This window comes from Lucilia cuprina, chromosome 3 (genome assembly GCF_022045245.1).
Source record: "Lucilia cuprina isolate Lc7/37 chromosome 3, ASM2204524v1, whole genome shotgun sequence".
NCBI classification, from domain to species: domain Eukaryota; kingdom Metazoa; phylum Arthropoda; class Insecta; order Diptera; family Calliphoridae; genus Lucilia; species Lucilia cuprina.
Window position 1 is genome coordinate 55,328,570 of NC_060951.1, and position 22,259 is coordinate 55,350,828.

Here is a 22,259-nt window from a genome sequence, read left to right on the forward strand (position 1 = left end):
GGAATTTTGATAAATTATACATATTTAAATGGAAGAGGACAAATACTTTGAATGAAGGGCATATAATCAAATGTAATACGCTTTGATATAAAGAAAAAAATAAATTAGATGTAGGTGACAGATCATTCATTTCCAAATTGTACTTAAATTATCTTGAACAATCGGAATATATTCAAATTAAATATATAATAAGAAAATATGTTGTATATATTATTTTCGATTTCGTAATATGATAAATATTAAAAACTTGGTATTACTTTTTAGCATTATTTTATATTTGCATTTTCTTTTGTTTACTTTCTTTTCACTTTTTACATTTGTTACACATTGTGATGTCAATATCAATTTTTCAAACCCGCTAATAGTTTAGTAATAAGTTAGTGTTAATTTTATATGCACAGAAAATAAATGAATTTAAATCCTTTTTATTACAGACTATTGTATATTGTGTTATATAAGTATCGTTAACAAAGCCAAAAACTGTTAATATAATATTTAAAAGGACAATACCAAATAAATCGCTAGAATTCATGCATATTTTATCCCGCTTCATTTCCTTAAAAACGCTAAAGTAAACTAAAAAAGTAGCTAAATTACCTTCACAGTTGTCATTCGATTTTGTGCTCTCGATTGCTTCGGCCGTGGCGTTGTTTAACTTAATTTTAAAAAAGAAATAAAGAAAAACAAAATATAATTAGCTCGCATACAATTTATAGTATATATTTATAATAACAAAATAATATTAAATAAATCTTTTGTATGAATAAAGCTTAAATTAATAAAATACAAAAAAGTTCATTAGCCCGGCCAAAGCAAAAAAGAAAAAATTGCATACACAAAGTGTGAGTGAGTAGGAAGCGAAAAGTGAAAAATCGATCGATTAGGCTTGTGACCGACCATCTAACCAACAAAAATTTAGTGTAGAAAAATTATTTAAAAGCGACGAGTGTTTATAAACGAATATAATAAGAAAAAAATAAAATAATTAGAACAGTGCCGGGTGTTAACGTTTATCAGTTTTTTACATTTAACAAAATTTGTATAATTAACACAAAAAATAGCTCAAATATTATACAAACATATACTAAAAGTGTTGAAAAGTCAAATAACAACAACTACAAAAATAGCAAACACTTTACCAACAATGCAGCATTAAAACAAAAGGAAAAGAGAAAAACAAAAAACGCACATATTGCACTAACATTTAATTGTATACAAAAGGAAACATAACGACATATTATTGTTTGTTTTTGTAACTTTATTTTTTAATAGGCGCCAAGCATCACACCCTTCAACCCGACCGTCCATCATAATCGATTCATTATAAACACGACACTTCAAACAAAACACAAAATAAATCAATTATACCCCCAAAAAATACAACAAAAAGAGAGAGGGAGAGATTTTCTTGTTTGTTTACATAAAAAGACAAGTGCAGCCGTCATTGCCTGCCTGTCTGTTTTCTGTTTTGTTTTGAGTGCATCATATTTAAATTAAAATCGTATAATATTTTTAACGGTAAGTTTATTTTTAAATATGTTTGCTTTAGAAATTTTTTTATTTACATTTTGTTTTAAGTAGAATGTAGTATAACGTTCATTTATAGAACCTATTTGATTAATTTTATTGCTCACAACTATTATAAATAAGGAATTTTAGCGAATATTAATTTGTCATATTGTGGAAAATCCTATAACTCTTTATGAGACTAAAATTTCTCATAGATCTAGTTTAGTGGATCCCCATGTCATATTTGAACTTTTAATATACATATTCTGTTTTTTGGGAAAACATGCAATTTTCGGTGTTATTACAAAATGTGGTGTTGTAAACTGGTCTACTTGACCAACAAACTATATTCACATGGGCAGTACCTTTGTATGTATATACTTTTTGTAATTTTGTCACATAGTGTAATTATTTAGCTTGTTAAAATTGCAATACATTTTTTAAAATATAATTTGAGTCATTAATTAAAAACCTAAAAAAAATATTTGCTCTATAAGGACTTTGCATTTTATATATACATACCTACATATATTTACATATACTTATGAAGATTAAAAAAATGTGACTCACTTCAGATCTAAAAATGTTGTATAAATATTTTGTAATTTAAGTACCAAAATAACATTGTGATAAGATTAAACTAGATTCTTAGACTTATTTATTGCTCAAGACAACACCATAGTTATTATATTAGTACATATGTATGTAGATCTACCAAAATTTTAAACGCTAATTTTGGTTTTCTTGTTAAAAATTTCGTTAAAATCATAAACATTATTTGCTTTTTATTTTAACAAACTTTAGTTATTTATCACTTAGTATTGACTAAAGAGGGGTTTACATAACAATTGTTTGCCTTTTTATAGTTAACGTTTTTTTTTCATATAGAGTTAATAGTCTTGCTAGCTATTAAATTGTACTCATTGATTACCAATTGTTGAAACAGTACATAGAGCGGCCGCCGTAACGTTTCTCTTGACAAGGCCACTCTTATTAGTATGTGCCGTTTTGTTTTATTGTTCTCTGGTTGTCAGTTTACTGCAGTAAAAATCACACATGTTTACCTAGAGCCTTATCAATCGAACTTTTGTGTGGCCAAAATAAAAAATATATAGTACTACTCATAGATAATAAAATTTATTTTTATATAAAAAATAGTATTTCACATTTGTTAGTTGAATGACAACAAAATACCATTTTTATAACAGGCTGAATATTAACAAATATACCTAGAATGAAATTACCGAAAATGGTTTTATTGGTTATTGGAAAATCCCTTGGAAACACCCTTACTTACAAACTTTTTTTTAAGATATGCCATTGTCGCAATAAAAACAAGCTGTTTTATTTCATAATTTTGTTTTTTCAATTTTAAAATAGGAAAGTTCTATATATTAAAGAAAACAATTTTATAATATTAAGGTCTTATTGGATCTAATTTGTCAATTTGAAACAAAATTGTATCAATCAGAAATAAATTAAAATTGTATTAAAATAAATTCTGCAGGGAGTTTTTCAAATAATTCAATTAAAAGAATGTAATTTAAATTAATTATTTTAAAGTTTTTTTTGTTAATAATATATCATTTAAAATTACATTATATTTTCACTTGTGACAGTTTTGCCTTGAGCGATGTGCATGTGAGTAAATATCGATTAATATGAAGCTAAATATATTTTGGCTATTTAAATATTAAAAAATATGTTTTATAAAAATTTTTAATTGCCCTTAAGAAAGCATGAAACTATGCCGTGTTATACACTCGTTGGTTGTTTTTTTTTGGCACGCACATCCAAACTTATTTTTAATTATAAAAAGAATAGTTTTTTAATGAATTAAAAGCAAATATTTTATATTTTTATAGCTACACCATTTCTTAATGCAATTTTATTAAACATCAATTAAAAGAAAAAATCTTCAAAGATTTAGAAATCCTATTATAATTAGGAAGATAGGCAGATAGATAGTTAGATAAATAGATAGATAGATAGATAGATAGATAGATAGATAGATAGATAGATAGATAGATAGATAGATAGATAGATAGATAGATAGATAGATAGATAGATAGATAGATAGATAGATAGATAGATAGATAGATAGATAGGTAGATTGATAGATAGATAGATAGATAGATAGATAGATAGATAGATAGATAGATAGATATATAGATAGATAGATAGATAGATAGATAGATAGATAGATAGATAGATAGATAGATAGATAGACAGACAGATAGATAGATATATAGATAGATAGATAGATAGATAGATAGATAGATAGATAGATAGATAGATAGATAGATAGATAGGTAGGAAGGTAGATAGATAGATAGATAGATAGATAGATAGATAGATAGATAGATAGATAGATAGATAAATAGATATATAGATAGATAGATAGATAGATAGATAGATAGATAGATAGATAGATACAGAAGTATTCATGTGTTTAAATATATTTAAAAAAATACAAAGTTATTCATTATCTTCCCATATTTCAACCATTTATGCTACTCCTTAAAAGATAAACTCTTTTCTCCTTTGGTACAAAAAATAAAAGAAATAATTAAACTCTTATTCCTTCTATTCTTATCATAATTGTATATTGCGCAGTCATTTCCACAACTGTGTCGATGGAACGTTATATATTTTCATTTATATTTTTATATACATGTTGAAACCAACAATAATCAACATTTATTTGTGATTCATTTAAGTTCTATGTCAATGTCTTTAATTTTGCACATACAAATGACGACGTCGTCTACTATTTGGTCTGACTTATTAAAACTCATAGACTGCTGCTAGTCACACTTATATATCCCATAAAAACTGATAATATTCATGTCCAGTACAAATAACTATAACTAAAAAAATTTACACATACGCTTAGTATATATATATATATGAACATGATAATGATGATGACGACTACATATAATGTTCACATGCAAATGTGAATGTTTTTAAAAGCTTAAGCCCAAAAATATTTGTTATTAAAAAAAAAAAATAAATTAAGTTAGTTTTTTTTGTCATTGTTAGCAGCTAGAAGTTAATTAGATTTGGCACTGAGATTCATACATATGTGTATATTTTTTTATAGAAATGTATTGAATGTATATTTAGCAGAATAGGCAATGATTTAATTCTAATCATTACAAGTAGTTTAAAATTCAAAGTAAAAATCACAATAATAAAAATATTTTTTTAACTTTAATAAATTATTTAATTTAAGTTATAAAAATGCTTTGAAATTTTTTTTAACTCAAGCTTAAATCAGATTTATAGGATATTATTATATGTATGTTATATATATGTATGTACATAATATAAATAATAATTATTCTGATTTCATCTAATACCTTTACTGGATTATTAGTCAATCATACTTAATGTATTTCCCCCACTATAAATTGTTTATATGTAATATAAAAATAATTATATAAATTTGTAATTTCTATACTAGATTGTTATATAAATTCCAACAATTATAGTATTTTACGACAACCCCAATTATTAATTTTTGTAAGTTATTTCAGCAGGTTCATAAGCTTTCCTTTAGTATAAATATATTGATATCAATGACAAAGAAAAACTTTTTGAAATAAGAAAATTACGATAAATTTTACTTAATCTACTTAAGTCTAAATCAATGAAATACACAAAAATATACAGGCCAATTATGAACACACATGCTTTATGTATGGGAGAGGGAACAAACTCCCCGGGAAATAGTAAAAATACCATTAAAAAAAGAAAAAAATCCAAGTCAGAAGATGCGGTCGTATAGGTGTGCAACCGTATTCCTTCTTATGCTAAAAATACATATTATCCAAATTATATCATAATATAATTACTGCCTGTACTTAGCGCACAATGCTCGGAGTGCTTAAAAATACAGTGAATCAATTAAGTAATTTGCCTTTGTAAATTTTTATAAATTTTAAGAAAAAACTTTATATGAACAATTATTTTTACCAGAATTTAGTAATTTGTTTGTGGTATTTTTTGAGGAATTTTTTAATTTTAATTTTATTTTCTACCATAAAAAGTATAATCGCGATATTAAATTACGAGATTTTTGATAAGATGTCAACGTATTTTTAATTTTTTAGGTCAATAAAGTATTTTGCTTTTTGAAGTTTTTTGTTAATTTTTTAAGTATTTTTGTATTATTTAATTAAATTTTATATTTTTATTACTCCTGTTGATTAAAATAACAATTCTTAAATATATTAGTAGTGGTACGACAAAATTTAGGCATGTGTTTACAGATTTAAAAAATTATATTCCCAATCGTAAGAACATTCTTTAAATATTCTGTGGGTATTACAAAAATTTAACTAAAAATATTGGTGTATTTCTAAAATAAACAAAACATATTTGCGCTATTGTTTTATGGCAATTATTTCTTTTTTATTTTATTTTTATTCTGTATTTCTATATTGTTTTCATTTGAAAATATAAACAACTAAATATATTGAGAAAAAAATTCATTTATAAAGCTGTAGTATGAGTTTATTTTAGTGAAAAAAAAAATACACAATAAGGTGCAATTGTTGGGGATTTTCTCGGAAATTATAATAGATTAATTTTGTATTTAAATTAATTTCAATATAAATACTTTAATGTGTATGCTAGTCAAATGCAAAAAAATAAAATAAAATAAAATAATAATGATGAATAATTAGTTTATATTTGAAAATACACCACAGCAATTCGTAATACAAATATACTTGGTGTTAATGTATGTATGTGTTAAGTTCTAAGTTTATAAATGTATAATTAAATTTATTTTAAACTTTGAACGATTTTATTTCTATACTCGGACTACTGAAATTTTTTTATACATTTTACTGCTTGTTGTTCTCTTTTATAAAGCTAATTAAAAGGTCAATTAATTTTTTTATAGTTTATTTTTAACAAATTGTGCTATTTAAATATTTTTATTAAATTAATTGTGATCTTCACACACATACGTTTATGAAATTATTATTGCACGCACATAACACTGGCCAACAAAATTTCTAGCCCCAGCGCAGAATATACTTTATCCAAAACCTCGTTTTGTCTTCGCGTTTTATTATAACGTCAAAAAGTCGATCAGATGACTTTATAAACAATGTTTTTTTTTTCAAACATTATAAGATATATTTTGGTTTTTGTATTTCGACTTTTTACAAATTTTGTTTGTCTATAAAATTAATATATTTATGAAGATATAATTGGATAAAGGGTTTGAAATTTTTATAATTATAGTTTTAAAAAAAGTATTTTTTTCTTTGAGGCCTGAAAACCATTTTCATTCAGTGCAGAAATTGTTCATTCAATGTATATGCCAATGAGATCCAAAATATTTTGAAAATTATTATAAAACATAAAAGGCAATTTTTATTTTTGTTTACATTTATTTATATTTTGAAGATTATATTGGAATGTAACACGTGTTCCTTTCTATTTGCAACTGATTGTGCCCACCTGATGAATACAAATTAAGTTTTATTATTTATTTCCTAATAACATTATATGAGGGAAAATAAATTAAACGGTTTGTCAGAAGTAATTAAATAAAAATATTTTTATTAACTATAAAAATATTGATGAATATAATTGAATTGTGCAAAAAGTTTTTGGGTAACACTGAGTTTAATGGAATACTTTTCAATAATAAAAAACTTTAAACTGACTTACAATTATTTGTACAGGTTATAAAATTATTTAGTTCAGTTCTAGTTCATTTCTAGTTCAGTTCTAGTTCAGTTCTAGTTCAGTTCTAGTTCAGTTCTAGTTCAGTTCTAGTTCAGTTCTAGTTCAGTTCTAGTTCAGTTCTAGTTCAGTTCTAGTTCAGTTCTAGTTCAGTTCTAGTTCAGTTCTAGTTCAGTTCTAGTTCAGTTCTAGTTCAGTTCTAGTTCAGTTCTAGTTCAGTTCTAGTTCAGTTTCAGTTCTAGTTCAGTTCTAGTTCAGTTCTTGTTCAGTTCTAGTTCAGTTCTAGTTCAGTTCTAGTTCAGTTCTTGTTCTGTTCAAGTTCAGTTCTTTTTCAAACTTTTTAATAATTTTTAATATACACTTTTAGTCGATTAATATTGTTTTAGCTGGGAGTAAAACAATATTTTGTTTAATTAACAATATATAATTTTTAGTTAATTAAAATAACTAAAATGTAAATTTAACACCTTCATATCAATTAAATTTAATACACAATTTAAATATGAATAATTTTGTTTTTTTAATAATGGTTTTATAAACCTCATTTAAAATTTTTAACAAGAAAATGTAAAAAAAATCATATGACGATGATCAACTAAGATTTATTACAAATTGCAACAAATAAATACATATAATTCTATTTTTAAATGATCTTGCTAAATACATTTAAAGTACAAGAAAATTATATTTGTATACTATCCCATACATTTGTATTTATCGTCAGTGTCAGTGTCATTATCATTATTAATTTCTCGCTGAAGAAATGAAATATTTTTTGTTGCTGTTTTCTGATTTGGTTAGCTACTCACTTGTAGACATTCTAGTCGTGGTCATACAAAAGAACTTGTATATACAAATAATCATAATAATAAATGAAGGCGGCGTGAGGAATATTTGAAATACACACAAAAATGCCGGTACATTGATTGTTATGACGTAGTAGTACGGCTCCGTGTATGAATGGGCATGATGATGGTGATTTGTTATCTTAAAAATATTTTTTTTATTGTTATTTTGTTGCTGGTACTGATATTAATATGTATTTAAGTTTTTTTTGTGGTTAATTATTAATTTTGTTTACTTTACTTTACTTTACTTTACTTTATTTATTTTTTTTGTTAAAACAAATAAGATAATAAATATGTATATAACTGTTGCAAATGAAAACATATGCACAATGTTTATGGATAATGTTTTTTTTTAATAATTTAATAAAATAATTAATTTAATCCGTAATAAGTGTAGTAAAAAATAAACTTAAATAATAATGATAAAAATGTTTACGTACTTGTTGTTTACATATTTTTAAATAAAAATGTTTGTTCTTGTTTTAGTTATTTAAAAATTTTTTCTTAGGACCACAATCTCATTCACCTGTTATAGTTTATGCGGTAGATATTCTGGCATTTAAAATAATTCGCGTATATAAACTACCAATATGTACGTTGTTTCAAATAAAAATGTGTCTGAATTATTTCAGAATTTGAAATATTTTTTAAATTTTTTTTAGAATTAAAAAAAGTTAAATGTAGTTTTAAAAAGGTTTTTTTTTAATATTCTATAAAACATAAGGATCCATATAAACTAACATTGAAAAGTAATGAGAGACGTTTTTCACGTTATAATTTTAACTTATTATTTTAATACGGTAATGATTTTGGAGGCATGTAATTACCACGCTCGCTTACAAAAAAAAACTACTTTAATAAGTACTTACAAATAAAGAGTTTAAAAGTTATTCCGTTAGTTTACACTCTCACTCACAAAACCACTGTTTAGTTAATTTATTGTGCGCTTAATAACGGTTTTTAACGAAAATTCTCTCTCTGTGTGTGTAAAAATAACAAAAACATACATTGAAAAGTAATAGATAGTGCTAATTTAATGCTAAATGGAGTTACACAAAGCATTTTAAGTCATTATTTTAACACTTGAATGACTTTAAACTTCAGTACTTACCTCTAACAAAAAGGGTTTTAAGTAAGTAGTTTTGTTTCTAAGAAAAAATTTTTTTCAAAGATACGCAGACTACGTCTGTTATAGGTTATATTTAGACATAAAGATCTTTTTACATAATATATTTTTAATTGTAAGTTATTACTACACTCATTCTAAGTAATGCAGACGGTATGTAGTAGTCATTGAAAAGTAAGGTACAAGTCATTATCATGTTTTTTCTGGTTAAATACATTAAAATTTTAACTAAATTCTACTTATTTTTAGCACTTCTTTGGAAGTTTCATATTTTTTTTATCTTATTAATTGTCACTTTCTCCGAAAATTAAACAAAAAAAAAAAAAAAAATAATAATCTATAATGTTTCATGCATGTAAACAATTAATTATTATGCAGTATTATTTTTGGGGCGTTGTTTAACGTCAGTTTTTTATAAAGTTGGTTATTTACGCTTGATATAGTACTTTTTTTTTCATTAAACAATTAAACAATAAAATGGTACAGACATGCATTAACATAAATACAAATAAAATAAAGTACTTATTTTATATTAAAAATATAACATGAATTTGGAATTATCCACTAAGAACAAAATATAATAAGAATAAGTCGAACAAACTAATAATAAATACTTGCATGTTGTTGTGTATCTTTTTGGGGTCACTGTGTAACCTAATAACTACAACGCATATTGTCATTTAAATAAAACGCATTTGATAAATGCCAAAAAATTCCTTATTTAGAGTTCATTATACTTTAAGCGTGTTTTAAATTTAAAGAACTTTGATTTAAACTGGTTTTAAATAATATTTCTGAAAATTTAATTTTTTACATTTATGTATTAACAATATAAGTACTATAATATTCAAATGATGATAATTATAAAGTAAACACTGCACCCTAACTTATTAGTTAAATGTTTTCACATACCAGCAGTTTATTTCTATTGATTATTTAGTAAAATATTTCAAGATTTATGCAAAACACTTCGATTTATTAAAGCGTATGATCTGGCTGATGTCAGGAAAGAAATTAAATATTTAGGGCGGGGTTTTCAGATAAAGATACATTCTATTTTAAAGCCTAGTTTAATCTATGTTTTGTTGTATTTCAGTAATCAATAACGTTACTATTTATCTTATTTTAAGGGCGGGTTTTCAGATAAAGATAATCTACATTCTTTGTTTAAACCTAGTTTAATGTAAGTTTTGTATTTTTCAGTAAACAGCAACGTTACTTATTATCTTAGGGCGACTTTTTCTGATAAAGATAATCTTCATTCTTTGGTTAAACCTGGTTTAATATATGTTTCATGTTTTTCAGTTATCAGTAAAGTTACTTATTATCTTAGTTTAACTGAGTGTAATTGGCCAATTAAACTCAGGTTATAAGTTAGAAAACACAATTAAGAAAAACAATAAAACAATGAATTGCAATTAACTTATGTTTTTTAAGTTAATTGCAATTTTCTGATTTGTTTTATTTATTATTATTTTAAATGTTTATTTAAAATTTTTCATTTTACAAAAGTATTATTAGCAAAAAACAGCTGTTCATTGTTTATGTTTTTGAGTGAAAACTTGGCAATACTAACAAAGTTAACTGAGCTTAAATCTAAAACTGAAAAACACAATTATCGGTTAAAGTCCGCCTAAATTTGTTGCAAGTTTAATTTAACAGCAAGTTAAGCTTAGTTTAACTAAGCAGTAAGAAATTCGCCCTTAGTTTATTAGAATTTTTAATATTCTGAACTTTGAATCAGTTACCTAAGCTCGCTTATATAGAAATATTACATGAATACTAAGAAAAATTTGAGATTTTTCTAAAAACTAGTTCTAGAACGAGTGCAAATAGAAGTACAACAATTTTGGAACTGGTGCTGCCATTTCTTTCTGAAACCGTTCCTCGAATAAGTTCAAACTAAGTCTAACAAATTTTTTTGTTTTGCCTTGCAACGTTGTCAGATAAAGTATTGCCAGTATACAGACAGACTGACAGACAGATCTGACAATCGTGTAAAAACATTAAACTTAAACCTTGTTTTATACAAATTTGATATTATGCAGTTTCAAAATTCGAAAATTTTTTCTTTGCTAAATTTTTTTGGAAACATGTTGGACCTTATACATCCAAAAAAATTCTAAACAAAGTACCTTACTTTTTTACCAAATTTTTTTTAATAATTTCGAAATTAGGTTAAAATTACCCCGTAAACGTGAGGTTTCATTGTTGAATTCGCAACTTTTAAACATTTAAAAATTTTTTTCAATACTTTCAAATATTTATACTTATATTTTATTTTAAGTCAAGTTCATATACATATTTTTCCTATTTCGAACTTAAAAATTATTTTCAAAATAATTTAAAATTAAAATTATTTTTCAATATAGTTTTAAAAATTTTAGAAAATTTTTAGAAACTTAGTTTTAATATGACAAGAATTCTTTACATTATGTAATTTTGGAGTAATAATTTTGAATTGTTAAAATTTTATATGTTTGATAAACTTATTAAGAAATCATTGTAACTTTTTTTATGAGAAAATTTTCAGAATTTTCTTAAATTACTGGGAAATAAATAAATTAATTGCTTTAGTAAATTGTAATGCAAACATCTTGTTATTATTTTATTATTTTGTAAACAATATCTTTCCAATATTCACAATTCTATTAAATATTGTGAATCATTTCTTTATTGATAAATCTAAAGTTTGCGTAATTTTTGTACATTTTTCTTTTATTTAAAATCTTATCATTAAAAGTATTTTATACAAAATTGGCAGTTCAATTATTGTAAATAACACTCTGAAAATTAATTAAAAATGTCACTGTTAACAAATGTAAAACAATATAAATTTAAGTTTATATCACTATAAATCACGAGAACAAAATCTTCGACATAAAAATGAAAAGATAATAATATTTTATATGCAATTACTAAAATAAACAATAAAACAAGTAGGAAAGTATAGTCGGGCATGGCCGACCATATAATACCCTACACCATGAGTATATTTTTAAAATTTTTACTTTTTATAAAATTTTTATTTTTTATAAAGAAAGTTTTATGTTGAATATTACCAATAATTCCAAAATATTTAAGCAATTTATTGATAAAAAACTAAAATTTCTAAATGAGGCTTTATATAGGTCAAATATGGACCGATCCTCGGTTAATTTGGGAAAAGGATATTTTTAAATAGTTACAAGTCAATTTTAGACGTTTAAGTCATTTTTTGAAGGGGGGGTTTGTATGGGGGCTAGGGTCAAATATAGGCCGATCCTTACAAAAATCTGCAGCGTCATTTATACTTATATAAAACTCATTTGTGCCAATTTTTAAAGAGATAGCAGAATATTTGACGTAATTATGGCATAAAAAGTTCAAATCGGGAGGTACGGTTGTATGGGGGCTAGGTGAAATAATGAACCGATTTCAACCATTTTCAATAGGCTTCGTCCGTGCTTGGTCCAAATTTCATCAAATTATCTTGAAAATTGCGGCCTGTACCTTGCGCACAAGGTTTACATGGACAGCCAGCCAGCCGGACAGACGGACGGACATGTCTTAATCAACTCAAAAAATGATTCTGAACCGATCGGTATACTTTAAGGTGGGTATTGGACCAATATTTTTGTATGTTACAAACATCAGCACAAACGTATAATACCCTCCCCACTATAGTGGTGTAGGGTATAATTAGCAAACATATGTACTTACATAGTAGGTATGTGTCATTTAAAAATAGTACAATACGATTTTTTAAATTATCTTATCGTAGATTTTTTTGTTTCAATTAAAACAGATTTTTTATCAAATCTAATTGTCCCATGGAGAAAAGAACTAAGTGCAAAACAAAAAATTGTCTCGTCTCTCTACTGCTAATACTATATACATATTATTTAATTTACTTACTTTTTTTGTTGAGTTCAAATGTAGTTGAATAATTATAATCACAAACAAGTAATATTTCTATATTTGGCCGTGCCGAATCTTATATACCCTTCACCAAGTATGTTTTAAAGAACAGTTTTTATTTATTTTGTATCTCTGCACACATGTCACACATAACATACACACAAACAAATAAAAACTGTAGCAGAAAGAAAATTTAAAAATTTTAAATTTAAAATGTGGCTTTTTTGATGAAATTTTCAGAGGTTGTCTAGGATTTTTGCTCATATCTCCATTATTTATAGACCGATTTTGCTGATTTTATATAGCGATCTTCTCGAAAGCATGTCTAACGGAATTATTGAAGATTCGGATCTCGCCGATATCTGGGGACCTCTAAAAACTGATTTCAACAGACAGACAGACAGACGGACGTAGCTGAATCGACTCCGCTATCTATAAGGATCCAGAATATATACATATGTATACTTTATAGGGTCGGAAAATTATATTATAGAAATTACAAACGGAATGACAAACTTATATATACCCTTCTCACGAAGGTGAAGGGTATAAAAAGAGCAAGTGTTCATCAGACATTGTTGTATTTAATTGCTTTATTACGTCATATAAACTAATACATTCTTTTGTTAAAATATTTGTATTATATTTCTTTATTTCTTTCTTTGTCATTACAGATAATTACAAAATAGATCTCTAAAATACTCCTATAATTACTTATTGTAACTATAACGGCCATAGAATATAGAAATTTCTGCTGCTGCTACACTTAATAAGAGTTTGTCGTAATAAAAAGAAAGTATAAAGGTGCTTTTTTTTATAAATTTGACTCAACAATTGTGAATAATTGCATTTAAACAATTAATTAAACAAACAATAAATAAAAACAACCTAAGAATAGCAATTACGCATTAAAACAAAACGAAGAAAATTGCCCTGAATAAATGTCTAATGCTGTCATTGTAAAAGTTAAATCTACTTAAGAAATACTCCCTAAAACGGGAGAACATCATCAAGATTAATAAACAACGAGCACAACACAGCTGCAACTGTAAAAATAACAATAATAACTTTTTAAATTAAATTATTTATTTCGTCATGAATTCAAGCACAAAACATTTACTTCATTGTACTCTATTGCTAGTGGTCATAGTAGCATTTGAAATTTTCTCTGGTGGCATAAAAATCGATGAAAATTCCTTTACAGTTTTGGACCCTTGGGCGGCATATGGTCAATTAGCTACCATACTATTATATCTATTACGTTTCCTAACGTTCCTTACACTGCCGCAAGTATTATTCAATTTTTGCGGTTTAGTCTTTTACAATGCTTTTCCCGAAAAAGTTGTTCTCAAAGGTAGTCCCCTGCTAGCGCCGTTTATGTGCATACGTGTTGTGACGCGAGGAGATTTTCCCGAGTTGGTCAAGACCAATGTACTGAGAAATATGAATACTTGTCTTGATACTGGTTTGGAGAATTTCCTTATAGAAGTTGTTACGGATAAGGCGGTGAATTTATCACATCATCGTCGTATACGTGAAATTGTAGTGCCTAAAGAGTATAAAACCCGAACAGGAGCGTTATTTAAATCACGCGCTTTACAATATTGTCTGGAAGATAATGTAAATGTCTTAAATGACAATGATTGGATTGTACATTTAGATGAGGAAACTTTACTAACAGAGAATTCAGTACGTGGTATTATTAATTTTGTCTTAGATGGTAAACATCCATTTGGTCAGGGTTTAATAACATATGCCAATGAGAATGTAGTTAATTGGCTGACGACATTGGCCGACAGTTTCCGTGTATCGGATGATATGGGTAAATTACGTTTACAGTTTAAATTGTTTCACAAACCCTTGTTCAGCTGGAAAGGAAGTTATGTTGTAACTCAGGTAAGTTTAGAAGTTTACGTTTTTTTATTTTACTTTACAGAGAAAGCGAGTGTTTGGATGCGTACATTTGTGGTGATGTTTGGAGTGCACAAAGCCAAGTCTGTCAATCTGAGCAAAGTATAGATCATAATAAAAAAATAGATACATAGATAGAGAGATAGATAGATAGATAGATAGATAGATAGATAGATAGATAGATAGATAGATAGATAGATAGATAGATAGATAGATAGGTAGATAGATAGATAGATAGATAGATAGATAGATAGATAGATAGATAGATAGATAGATAGATAGATAGATAGATAGATAGATAGATAGATAGATAGATAGATAGATAGATAGATAGATAGATAGATAGATAGATAGATAGATAGATAGATAGATAGATAGTTTGATTGATAGATAGATAGATAGATAGATAGATAGATAGATAGATAGATAGATAGATAGATAGATAGATAGATAGTTTGATAGATAGATAGATAGATAGATAGATAGATAGATAGATAGATAGATAGATAGGTAGATATATACATAGATAGATAGATAGATAGATAGATAGATAGATAGATAGATAGATTGATAAATAGATAAATAGATAAATAGATAAATAGATAAATAGAGAAATAGATAGATGTTACAGAGATAACAATTTTGGGTGTAAAGGTCATTTATATTCTACACAAATTATGTTCCCTAATTGATAGTAGAAACCATTTCATTTTACTCACATTAAATGCTAAAATATATATTAGTTATAGATAAATAATGCTAAATAGAGATAAAATTTATCTTATCACATCTAAACTGTAATCAGACATTTTGCAAACATTTCATAAACTTTAGACAGTAAATTAAAATTCACTTTAAAAACTTTTGAATTATTTAGAATAATTTCTTTATATTAACTTTGAGTCAAAGACAAATAAGTACACAACTACATGCTAATATAATTCCATTTTTGTTTATTGTGTTTTATTTTTTACAGGTTGGTGCTGAACGTCAAGTATCTTTCGATAATGGCATTGATGGTTCCGTGGCCGAAGATTGCTTCTTTGCGATGCGTGCTTTTTCCCAGGGCTACACTTTCAATTTCATCGAAGGTGAAATGTATGAAAAATCACCATTTACCCTGTTGGATTTCTTGCAACAACGTAAACGTTGGCTTCAGGGCATTCTCCTTGTGGTACACTCGAAAATTATACCCCTCAAATACAAACTATTGCTGGGTATCAGTGTTTACTCTTGGGTAACCATGCCACTGTCAACCTCAAATATTGTATTTGCTGGACTGTATCCTATACCCTGTCCCAATATTGTGGATTTTGTGTGTGCTTTCATAGCGGCTGTTAATATCTACATGTACGTGTTTGGTGTCATCAAATCATTTTCACTTTACCGTTTTGGTTTAGTGAAATTTTTAGCCTGCGTTTTGGGTGCCGTCTGTACAATACCCGTTAATGTGGTAATTGAGAATGTTGCCGTTATATGGGGTCTAGTGGGTAAAAAACATAAATTCTATGTTGTGCAAAAAGATGTACGAGCATTGGAAACTGTGTAGGTTTAAATCAACATAAACACTTGCTAACAAACAATACATAAACAAGAAGCAAACAAAAACACAGCCAAAATGTTGTTGCACAATGAAAAGCATAGATTTTAAAAATGCTTTTCCTTATTTTTAATGAAAATTGTTATTTTTTGTGATAGGATTTATATGTAACAAATTAACAAAAGCTTGTCTTTTGTATAAGCAAAAATTACTTTCCCTTACATTATATAAAATTTCTTTTTTTTGTTTTTTGTAAGCTAAAGTTATAAAAACGATAAAAAAATTTCTTTTTTTTAGAAAAAAAAAAACTAAAAAATGAACCAAAAAGTGTGGCAGTTTGGAAGATTTTCTTCTGCTTACACATTAAACTTAAACAAAAACTCATTGAACAAATAATAATTTTTAGGCTTGGGCTAATTAATGATTATTACAAAGTTACAATAACTTCTTATAAGCTTACATTTTTCATGCTTTTTGTTCAAAAATAGATTTAAATAATCAATAAATAGCACTTGCCAAATAAGAAAAACACAAACACACACACACACACAATTTATTAAATGTTACATTCACGCACATAACTAAAATCGAAAAAATGAGAACACAAACACTTAAATCACCAAAAAAAACTCTTACACCTTCCTTCTGGTCCAAAATACAATAAAGGATTATATTAATATATTTCTATTTTTAGTGTATAATATAATATGTTTTAGTTAAAATTATTTTTTTCCATTTAATTTAAAACTTAAATTTATTTACTATTATTTATTATTATTCTTTTTTTTGTTGAATGTAAATTTGTTTTGTGAATTTTTTTTAATATTTACATATACATATATATTTTAAATACTGGTGGCATAAGGTTTAATTTTTGTTAAAACCAGCACCTTGTAAAAAAAGATATAGCACTCTTTTTTAGTTCATTATCATATAGCATTATTTTTATCTACTCATCGCTTAAATGTTTTCTTAGGAAAAAATTTATTAATCCAGAGAATGACTTAAAGTATTTATTAAAAATATATACAATTTATTCAGAGACTTTAGTCTTGATTTATCGGTTCTTTGATACGTTCAAAAAACTATGCTTTATCGTGAAAATTTTAAAACGTTACAGTTTAGAGTATAGCTTAGTCTTTAGTCTAGCCTATAGACATGTCAGGTCAAGTCTATAATCGAGTCTATAGTTAAGTATATAGTCAAGTCTATAATCATGGGTATAGTCATGTCTATATTCAAGCCTATAGTCTTGGGTATATTCTACTATGTTGTCTATAGTCAAGTAGCCTAGTCTGTCTATTCAAGTCTAGTCTATAGCCTATAGACATGGCTAGTCTATAGTCAAGTGTAAATTCTATAGTTTTATCTATAGTCATGTCAATAGTCAAGTCTACAGTCTTGTCTATATTCTAGTCTGTTGTCTTTAGTCTAGTCTGTACTTTAGAATATAGTCTAGTCTATAGTCGAGTTTATGTAGTCTAGTCAATAGTCTAGTTTATAAACTATTATTTTGCCTAGTCTCTAAACTAGTCTACATTATAGACTATTTAAATGAATTCTGTTAGACGTTAGCTGAAACTATAGTCTTGTCTATATTCTAGTCTGTTTTCTATAGTCTAGTCTATACTTCAGAATATAACCTAGTCTAGATTATAGTCTCTAGCCCATTATATAGTCTAGTCTATAGTCTAGTTTATAAACTATTCTTTTGTATAGTCTCTAAACTAGTCTATATTATAGACTATTCAAATGAATTCTGTTAGACATACTAACCAGTAACTAAAACTATAGTCTTTTCTATATTTTAGTCTGTTTTAGTCTATATTTCAGAATATAGCCTAGTCTAGATTATAGTCTCTAGCCCATTATATAGTCTAGTCTATAGTCTAGTTTATAAACTATTCTATTGTTTAGTCTGTAAACTAGTCTATAGTATAGACTATTTAAATGAATTCTGTTAGACGTACTAACCAGTAACTGAAACGGAATAAAATTAAAAAGAACTGACAACGAAATCAATTTTCTCTGACTAATAATTTCTTTCTTGTTGTACACATTATCATCTATCTCTTCATCACATAATTTTAAAGAAAATTCTAAATATTTATTTTTTTTGTTAAGAAAAATTTGTAATTATAATAAAAAGAAAATCTGTAAACAATATAATAAAATCAAAATAATAACTAGTACATGTATGTATTTTATGTATAATTTGTTTATAAAGAAATCTGATAAAATATTGGAAAACCCAAAAAGAAAAAAATATATATACAATTCTTAAAAATTAAAAACAAACACAAAGTTTTCTCTTAATAAAAACAAGTAGTAACATATTAAAATGCCTAAATATTATCAAGAAGAGTGCTTGAACATTGAAAAAAATATGTAAAAAATAAAATTGTATAATGAAAACCATGTTTTCCAACTTAAAACTAATTTTTTTTACACCTATGTACTTATTGAAAGAAAAAAATATGAGAATATAGCAAAACATTAAACACATTCACAGGCTAAAAGTCATTAGCAAAAGCAAGCAACATTTTACATAATTTTTAAAAACAAACATTACACAAGAAAAAACGTAAAAATTATGAATAAAAAACCAAATATGCAATATGTATGTATTTTTAATTTGCTACACAATTCAAACTTAAACATTTGACCTTTGATTTTTTCTAAATGATTGTCTTTTTTTTTTGCTTCAAAAAGCCTTATCTATTTCATTTCAAAGAAAAGAAAGAACAAAACACATATGAATTCATTTGAATACTTCATAAATTATATTGAAAAATGTTTACATTTTGTACATTAAATACCTTGATATGATATGTGATGTTGTTTTTTTTTTTTCTTACTTTTTTTTCATTTTATTAATGGGGGTCAATGAATGTATATGAGAAATTAATTTAAATTCTTTGATAGACATGAAATAACTGAAAATAATAACAATAAATAAAATACACATACAGATACACTCAAAATAGTAGATTTTAAATGTTTATATACCCTATTTGAGAAAATAGTTGTTTTTTTTTTATTTATTTAAATTGTCAGACAGTATTTACCGCGATTGCAATTGTAAATACATAATAGTTTATTATCATATATCTTTAAAATACCAAAGTTTTGAAATCTGTTATAAAATATTAAAATAAAATTTCAAGATTATAATGGAAAAAAAGTAATTCGAAATAAATGCAACAATTTGTTTTTGTGTATGCTATTAAAATTGTTTTATAAATGATCTTTAATTGATTGATTTTCTAGTGAGGAGGCAATTTTCGAAAATCTAAATTAAAAATTTCGAACATATTTTAAAAAGTTAAAATTTTTATGCAAAATCAAATATTAAAGTTTACTACACAAAAATATTTCGAATTTGTTTGTTAAATACAATAGAAGTGAACATTTTGTTCCCTTGAAAAATTGCTATATTGAACTTGTTATAAACAATTCATTCACATTAGTTGATTTTGTATGAAACAGCTGTTCAATGTTTACAAAATTCTATCAACAAATTTCAAAAAAAGGGGAATTTTGTCCACAACTAAAAAGTTAGTGAACGAAAAAAGTGCAAAGGGAACATATTTCAGGTGAAATAATGATTGGCGATAGGGTTGATTGTGTTTCGAAAACTTTTACTTTCGAATTGTAATACGGAGTAAGACCCCAGGTTTTAGCAAACATTGTTACCTTAATAAGTAATAGTTTTTGGATAAGAAAGTTATAGTTTATTGTTAAAAATTAGAAAATTATATTTTTATGAAACCTCAAGATTTAGATATTATTTTAATGATTTTATAATTATTCGAACATAATTTCGAAATTCTTTAAAAATTCAAAAATGTGTCAATGAATTTTTTGTTATTTTCAAATTCTTTTTTTAAGTTTGAAATAGGAATATATAGAAAATTGATTCCAAATAAAACTATAGTGCGTTATGGAAGCTTTTGAACTTTAAAAGCTAAATTGAATATTCATGAAAATTTTGAAGTTATTTTCAAATTCTTTTTTTTTTAAGTTCAAAATTTTAAATTGAAAATAGGGAATTAACTGCAAATAAAACAATATTTTGACAATTACAAAAAGTTTTTTCGAACATAACATCAAATTACGAATACAAAATGCTTAGTTTTGAAACAATATTGAAAATATTACAAAAAAAAAAATCATGAATATTTTAAAATAATTTTCCAAAATTTTAAAACTTTTAAATGGAAATTTAAGAAATTTACCTCTAATTTGGAAATAATTAAAAAAAGTAAAAAAATTTTGGAACATGCGAATTTTAAATTTTGACTGCTAATTTTAATATTTTTAATATTTTTTTTTACAAAAATAATTTTCAAAAAAATATAAACTTTTATGAGGTTGCGATAATTATTGAAAAGTTAGACGATTTCACTTCTTTTACTGCCGGTTTCTCTTAATGCGAAAAACAAACAAATATATTAAAAACAACAAATAAATTCAATATTTTGTTTTTGTTTTCAATATATTTATAAGAAAGAAGATGTTATTTCGATATTGTGAATCAAATTTTCTTTTTATACCAAAATTTGCAAGATTTTTACAAACAATAAAGTAATTTAGAATAATGAATGGAACATTTTTTAATTTAAATTAAAAAATTTATTAAAATATGTAATTTCTACAAGGAAAACATAGAAAAAACATTTTTGAAAGGAAATCAAATAATTCACCCTTGCAAAAGTCTTGCAAATTAACTACCAAATGTTAATTCTACCTTTTTTCCAAATTCAAATTTTTAAATTTACTTTATTTTTTATCGTCGTACTTTATTTTTTATAATACAAACTGCACACAATTAAAATTATGTTTTGAATTTTATCAGATTTAAAATAAGCAGAATTTACAGAACATTTTTCACACTAAGTAATGTGTTTTGAAATTTATAATTAAGCTTCACAACTATGAAATATTTTCTAATATTTGCAATTTGTTTAAGTTCGATTTTTGAAAAAAGCCTTAACAAAAGATCAAAACATAAAATTCATAAACTAATCGATTAGGCTTAAGTTGAAAAAAAATTCACAAAAACTGATTAAAGTTTTCATTAACGTATAAAAAATAAAAAAAAAAACAATCGGTTATATAGCGTCATTTAATATTTAAAAAATTTAACACAAAAAAATAATTTATACATTTCTTGAATTCAACATTAAAAAATGAAAAAAAACTAAAATCTAAAAAAGTTTGGTTTAATTTACTAATATAATAAATCACAATGAAAACAAAATCAAATTTTTCTTTTTTTAATTTGTAAATTTAAAAATAAACATACAAAAATACAATTACATTAAAATATTTTTTTTAAGTTTAACTATTTAAGTTATTTTTATTTTTTTTAATAAAATAATAAATTTTAAAAGAAAAAACAGTATTTGAAATGTAATTTCTCAAAAAAAAAAAAAAAAAATGAATAAAAGAAATAAAATATGAATTAAAAAAACAATAATTTTTATTAAAAAAAATATTAGATAAATGAAAAAAAAACTTTTTGAAATTTATAGAAAAATAAACATATAAAATATTGAAAATTGAATATAAAAACCAAATATAATTTTAAACAAACAAAAAAAAAACACTAATAAAAGTAATCTTAATATATTTAATCATAATGATTAAAATTAAATGCTTAAACAAAACAATATCAACATGTAACATTACAACAATAAAACTTAAATCATTA

At 24.9% G+C, this 22,259-nt stretch overlaps 1 protein-coding gene across 1 annotated transcript; it reads left to right on the top strand.

Moving 5' to 3' along the window:
• The first annotated feature begins 603 nt into the window (after positions 1–603).
• Positions 604–17,078, top strand: LOC111677869 (beta-1,4-mannosyltransferase egh). Its single transcript, XM_023439073.2, has 3 exons — positions 604–1,518; positions 13,767–14,988; positions 15,980–17,078. Exons 2-3 carry the CDS (start codon positions 14,188–14,190, stop codon positions 16,550–16,552), a joined length of 1,374 nt encoding a protein of 457 aa, XP_023294841.1. The 5' UTR covers positions 604–1,518; positions 13,767–14,187; the 3' UTR covers positions 16,553–17,078.
• The last annotated feature ends 5,181 nt before the right edge of the window (positions 17,079–22,259 follow it).

Bases quoted from the DNA above. Each gene is read 5' to 3' on its own strand.
- LOC111677869 (XM_023439073.2), top strand. From the start codon at position 14,188: ATGAATTCAAGCACAAAACATTTACTTCATTGTACTCTATTGCTAGTG. The intron at 14,989-15,979 runs GTAAGTTTAGAA...TATTTTTTACAG, and splicing joins GAAGTTATGTTGTAACTCAG to GTTGGTGCTGAACGTCAAGT.